This window comes from Phyllopteryx taeniolatus, chromosome 12 (genome assembly GCF_024500385.1).
Source record: "Phyllopteryx taeniolatus isolate TA_2022b chromosome 12, UOR_Ptae_1.2, whole genome shotgun sequence".
Taxonomy (NCBI): domain Eukaryota; kingdom Metazoa; phylum Chordata; class Actinopteri; order Syngnathiformes; family Syngnathidae; genus Phyllopteryx; species Phyllopteryx taeniolatus.
This window is the reverse complement of record NC_084513.1, coordinates 9751865-9758577: the sequence shown is the minus strand read 5'-3', so window position 1 is coordinate 9758577 and position 6713 is coordinate 9751865. Positions and strand designations below refer to the sequence as shown.

The following is a 6713-nucleotide window of genomic DNA, read 5'->3' as shown; positions in this document are numbered from 1 at the left end:
ACTGGTCGCCAGCCAATCGCAGGGCACATACAAACAACCATTCACGCTCACATTCACACCTACGGGCAATTTAGAGTTGTCAATTAACCTACCATGGATGTTTTTGGGATGTGGGAGGAAACCGGAGTGCCCGGAGAAAACCCACGCAGGCACGGGGAGAACATGCAAACTCCACACAGGCCGGGGCCGCTATTTGAACCCTGGTCCTCAGAACTGTGAGACAGATGTGCTAACCAGTTACCACCGTGCCGGCTCAATTGATTTAGTTATTTGTAAATAAAGAAAAAAAAAATGTAATATAATAAGAACAATAACAATAATACTTTTTTTAAAATAAAACTTTTAGCTGCAAGCATCATTGAATGGGCCCTGGCACACCTTATACTCATTATTAGTTTCCTGGTTTATGGTGAGTAATCAAACTTCACTACCATGCTGCACCCACATGCATGTGACGCAAATGAAATGTTTCTCAATTTACTGTTATTAATTTAGCTTTGTCCATCTGTCTAGTACATGAGGTTCACATGCAATCAGGCAAAATCTAGGACAGGTCTTTGAAGGACCCCTGGAAAATGGCAGACTTCCTGTGTCTTCGGGCATGGCTTCTTGGGACTTTTTTGTGGGTCTAGTCATGGTAGAAACTCCAACCAAATTTCACGTTCCTTGGCTAAACTGGATTCTGGGGGCTACTACGTTTTACCTGGCAAAACACTGCTATTAAGTTGAAAGTGAAAAAAAAAAATTTGAATGTGCAAACTAGGAAGTTGAAATTGGGAGAAAAAAAGAGTGACACTAGAAAACAATGTCCATATAAAATAATGTATTTTTGTCTGTATTTTATTTTTCAATTGAATAATTTTGAGGGTGGATTTGATTGAATCATGACTTCAAATTTGTTGACTTTTTATCATGCATTTTAGCATGAGGCTAATATGTTTATTATTACATGTGGCTAACCTATGAGCATGGGTCTAATGTGTAAGAGCATGTGGCTAACATATTTTATAAGCATATGGCTCCACGACCATGTGGCTAAGAGAATGTATATACATGATAATGAGAATGTAACTAATATGTATTAGCATGTTGCTAACATTTAATAGCATCTTGCTAACATGTTTATGAGCATGTGAGCCTTGAAGCATGTTCACATCCTCCTAGGCCTTCACCTAAACGCCAGAACACTTTAGTTGAATGTAAAAACATTAAATGCAAAAACTAGGAAAACACCTTGTTTCTGTGTCTGTAGCTACATCGTTTTTTTTTTTTTTATTATTATAATTTTTTAACAAAACTAATTGTACAAAACTATGTGATTTCCTTTCGTCAATCCAATTTTTTTTACTTTTGTGACAACTAGCGGGGTGAAATTGATGCTTTGTATTCTCAATTTAATCTCAAATTAGAGGCAAAAATATCATTACAATTTATTTTGAATAGTCGCGCTACAAAGTAAACCGATGTACTGTGTGGGCAGGGTTTGAAATAAAAGCAGACCCAACGCTTGACTTCTGGAGCTCCTTTGGTACATTCAGTGCAAAATATGTATTTATACACACAACAGGACATATGCTGTACATTTACAGTTATATACAAATAAGAGACAAACATGATTACTGCACACATGGTCCACATTCATGTGTTTTTGATTATTTTTATATTATTTTGTTGTTGTTGTCAAAACAGCCCTATTGGTTCATTGCCGAATCACTAGCAATGAACCATAACCATCGACCTATTACTAAGATAGGCGGGAGACACGTGAAAAGTGACGTTTTGGGGTAACATGCCATACTGGACACATTCAAACTACATTGCACATTCCCAGAGCTCATTAAAAGTGACTTATGCTGACTACTTTGCACTCCTAATTAGTTTCGACACTCTGGCATGACCAGGTAAACCACAAGGGGCTCATGACTGTGATTTCCACTATGAAAAAAACAATAACAATTCATCTCCATCTCTTTTTTTACTGATAGCAATATCCTCATGCAGAAAAAGCTAGTAAGGACAGTCAGTGTCTTGCAATAGTTGAGCATGCGATATCAAGCTAGAACACAATGCCGTCACAGATTTTATGGCCCCCAGCTCACAGAGCCGACCAAGAACCACTCACATGCATGATGGAATATAAAAGTCTTGCCTTGGCGTCTCGCAGCACACGCGCATGGAGCTATCTAGTGCTATTCTAGCTTCAGCCGGTCTAGCTCCTCAACTCTTGTCTGTACAGTAAGGTTTTGTTATGCATGCACCCCATCACAAAAAAGAGCATTTTTGTTGGGAAGGAAGTGTAATAAGACAGTGTGAAATGGGGCTTAGTTGTGTACTCAACAGTCTGTTTTATCGCATGCTGTCAAGGCAAAAGTAGTGAGTTGATGGTCACAGAAGTCGTACATCAGGTAGATCATTGGTACAACTTAACCAAGTTGGTAGATTGGATGGGTTTTGTTCTCTCTGCAGGATCTTGTGATACCACCCGGCTGTAAACAGTACAGTGCTGAGACCAGTAATTCTACAACATTCTTCACTGAAGGATACTACAAACCTTCATTAAAGCAATTTGTAGGATAATCAGGGAAAAATTAAGCCCACCACAACCATCAGAAACACAGCATTTGGCATGAAAATACAATATTTTGCTTAAAAAAAAAGTCTCATTAACTGCTTTTGTAGCTTTGGAATATGTTGGAATATTGGCCTTGACAAAAGTATGAACAGATGTCTGAATTAATTAAAAATGGGTACTTTGCACCATATTGGCCGACTTCCTGTTAAATTTTGAGTATGGGTCCTTGAGACTTTCTCATGCGTCCTGTTACTGTATGCTAGATCTGTCCACCCATTTTGTGTTGATTGGTTAAACTGGTGTTTGGGCCAATTTAAAAAAAAAAAATAATAATAATAATAATAAAAATAAATAAATATATATATATATATATATATTTTTTTTTCTACCAAAGTATAAACTGTACCTGGAATTATCTGCAAGATGGGGTGCTTGGACCCTAATAAAAAGCCGAATTGGGTCCAATAGTGACAGATTGTATTTAGGGCCTGCAAATGACTCTTATTCCTCTCCTGATTGTGTTTAGCTCCAAAGCCATTAGAGATTTGATAAGATTCATAAATACAATCAAGTAACCCTAATAAAATACAAAGGTTTTTGACCTATTCAATTGCATTACTTTTCCTTGCATATCCTACAAACGGCCGGTTAACACAGCGTTTTTATAGAAGAACCTCACATGTAGCTATGACCTCCTCAGTTTCTCTGAAAACTTTTGAAAATCATACATGGAAAACAGTCTCATCCAACTCCGGCTTCCCATATGTGAGCTTCTAGTCATGGCTTGAGATTCATACGTACATTCAGTCACATATTTAATACATTCATTTCTTCCTGTGCATACCTTCGGGGCAGACGTTGCCTCTCTTTGCAAGGCGAGCTGTTGGCCATGACTCATGCAAGAGTGGACCAGTTTTCATGAGAGGGATTTAGAATTTCTATGGGGGCTGAAAGGTGTGTCGGGGTAGTAAACATATCCGTGCAGTGGAGTGTACGTTACTTTGTAGGAAAGTGCACCTAGAGCATCGTGTGTATTTGTTTGCCTGTCGTGTTGCAGTATTGACAGCAACTATCTTGACTGCGCCATCTGAAACGAATCACTCGTAATGTCAGTATTACAATACTCATTATGTGTGACTCCTAGTTAACCCTCCTGGTATGTCTGCTGGATATTAAACACTTATCCATGCACATTGTTTCAAAATTAAAGTTTTCGGGAATTCGTTTTGTGCGTCCTGTTATGATAGACATCTCCACCCAATTTTTTCGTCAATTGGTGGAAATGGTGTCCGGGGCAAAATTTATATTTATAACTCTGAAACAAAGTATAATGCCTAGAATTCACTAATAATAGGTGCTTTACAGCAAAATGGTTGACTTCCTGTTCAATTTCAGGCACGGGTCCTTGAGACTTGTTTGTGTCTCCTCTTATGGTAGACACCCAGTTTCATAGCAATCTGTAAAACCATTGTTCTAAACAAGTACGATGCCTGGAATTGGCCCCAAAATGTCTGCTTCTAACCAAAATGACCGACTTCCTTTTCAATTTTCCAGCATAGGTCCTTGAGACTTTTATGTGCATCCCGTTACCATAGACGTATCCCCTCAAATTTCGTGTTGATCATTGATGTCGGGGGCTGATTTTCTCTAACTTTCCAGGCAGCTCAACTAATTGAATTTTCAGGGTGGGTGTGTTTAAAACAACTAAAATGAATAGATTTGGGACTCCTGAAGTACATAGTTTTTCACCAGGATACACACTCATTAAAAATTTGTGAGTTTTTGGACATGTTGAAGCCACCCTCCCTGATTCAACCAAACCGTTAAACCAAAATGGTGTACTGGGTGTTGCATTTTGGTTGCTGGTCCTTCAGACTTTTTCCTATGTCCTGTTATGATAGACATGTCCGCCCAATTCCGTATCGAGTGGTAAAACTGGTTTTGGGGGTGGATTTATTTTTTTTTCCTAACTTTCCAGGGGGCGCAACTGACTGAGCTCTGACTGCGTTGTGTTGTGGAAACTCAAAAATACAAGCATTCACCCCAGTATCCATGCACTTGCAAGAATTGTTGATTTTTGTCAGGCCCAGTACCCAATTTGAAAACCAGAGAGAGAGAGACATAACAGGAGGGTTACAAAGTACATTCAGTCTCAAACCAAATTTGTGTTTCTTAGTGTATCCCCAATACCATAGCAAAAATGTCTAAAACGTCATTCTTCCATGCTGTTAAAAATGATTGATGGAGAAAGTGTGAACTTAGCATTAATTCCGCAGACACAGTTTCGAGGTCCAGAGAGAGTTCTTCATTGTCTCTCTCTAAGGTGCAGGAGGAGGAAGAGTGAATCCAGTAAACTGATTGCAGTTAACTGAAGAGATAAAGCACACGTGTGTGTGGCTCGGTGAAGTAAAATACCACCGTGCCGCTTTTGAAAATCACTTTGCGGGGTTCTTTTCTCTGTGGGGTGAGATGTCTTTGGAGGTAAGGGGGGGTCACTCCAAACCGAAGGTGCTGGTCTCCTCCACGGCCGTCACCAGCTTCTCATAGAGCATGGAGAAGGATGGGTAGGGCGGCAGGTCCAGCCGATTGAAGCAAGTGTGTGCTCTGGAGAACATAAAGGTACATGATAGTGAGTACAAACACTGCATTTCACCAATAATGTCAGCTTCAAACCAAAATGGCTGACATCCTGTTCGAGTTCATACATGGGTACTTGAGACTTTTTCATGTGTCCTGTTATTATAGACATCCATCCATTTTCTACCGCTTATCCGGGTCGGGTCGCGGGGGCAGTAGCTTTAGCAGGGACGCCCAGACTTCCCTCTCCCCAGCCACTTCATCCAGCTCTTCCGGGGGGATCCCGAGGCGTTCCCAGGCCAGCCGAAGGACGTAGTCTCTCCAGCGTGTCCTGGGTCGTCCCCGGGGTCTCCTCCCGGTGGGACGTGCCTGGAACACCTCACCAGGGAGGTGTCCGGGAGGCATCCGAATCAGATTATAGACATGTCCACTAAATTTCGTGTTGATCGTGCAAACGTTTTTTTTTTTTTTTCCTGTTTTTCGAATAACAAGGCCTCAGTTTTACCCAAAATTATTACTTCAAACCAAAATAACCGCCTTCCTGTTCAATTTCATACATGACATTATGACAGGCATGTCCACGCAATTTCATGGCAATAGATTAAACTAGTTTTCTGGGCTGAAATTTTCTTCCCTCTGACTCAAATATGAGTCCTGGAATTCACCTGAAATGTCTGGTTCAAACCACAATGGCCAACTTCCTGCTCATTTTCAGTCATGTGTCATTGAGATTATTATTATTTTTTGCACCCTGTTATGATTGTGATTTGTGTCCACACAGTTTTGTACCTATTGGTGAAGCTGGTGTACACAGGCCTATTTTCCCCCCACTTTTCTAACAAAGGACAAGGCCAGGAATTCACTCAAAATGATTGTTAAACCAAAATGTCATCATCTAGTTCAGTTTGGTGCGTGCCCCCTTGATACTTTTTCATACCTCCTGTTATGATAAACATGGTTTCGTGCGAGTCTGTGATCCTACCTGGGTAAAGAGGTGATTTTCCCCCATTTCTCGACACAGAACCTGCGGGGTCCGTTACTTCCACGTAGCGAGGCAAAGCCTTCATAAGGAATACTGGATGTGCCTGTCACAAACTAGAGAGAGAAGTTTTGAAAGGGAAAACATAATGGAAAAGTGTGTATTTATATATTTATTTATTTTTTATGGATTTTATAAAATAGTTGAGTGCCTGGCTTGGTGATAAAGTGGTGCCTCTGCCAGTGAAAATATAATACATGCTTTATGCCTAGAACAAACAACATGACAAATCTGGTCTTTCACGACTGCACTATGTCAGACTACTGCCATAAAATCTTGCCGTACCTGGGGAAGACAGTGGCAACAGAACACGACATTTATTCCGATAGCACCGTATACCGTCTTTTACAATCGCTGGGCTTTATCTTGTCAAATCAAACTGTCGGAGAGGCGGAACCAGAAAACGTGTAACCGGTCAATGTGACTGGATACACCCGTTACCATGGCGTCGATAACAACAATGGATCACGCCAATGTATTTATTGTGTTGGGGGGAAAAAGAACAAAAAGAGGAAAAGCGTGTTG

The 6713-nt window shown here is 40.4% G+C and overlaps 1 protein-coding gene across 1 annotated transcript in view; it reads right to left on the bottom strand.

Moving 5' to 3' along the window:
• Positions 1-1512: 1512 nt before the first annotated feature.
• The window catches only part of hecw2a (HECT, C2 and WW domain containing E3 ubiquitin protein ligase 2a), a 42699-nt gene continuing 37498 nt past the window's right edge, over positions 1513-6713 (bottom strand). Inside the window, exons 29-30 of the mRNA XM_061792549.1 lie at positions 6132-6244; positions 1513-5176 (exon numbers count right to left, since the gene is read on the bottom strand). Of these exons, the coding sequence (XP_061648533.1) occupies positions 5065-5176; positions 6132-6244 (225 nt within the window). The 3' untranslated portion in view covers positions 1513-5064. The remainder of the gene's footprint in view (positions 5177-6131; positions 6245-6713) is intronic.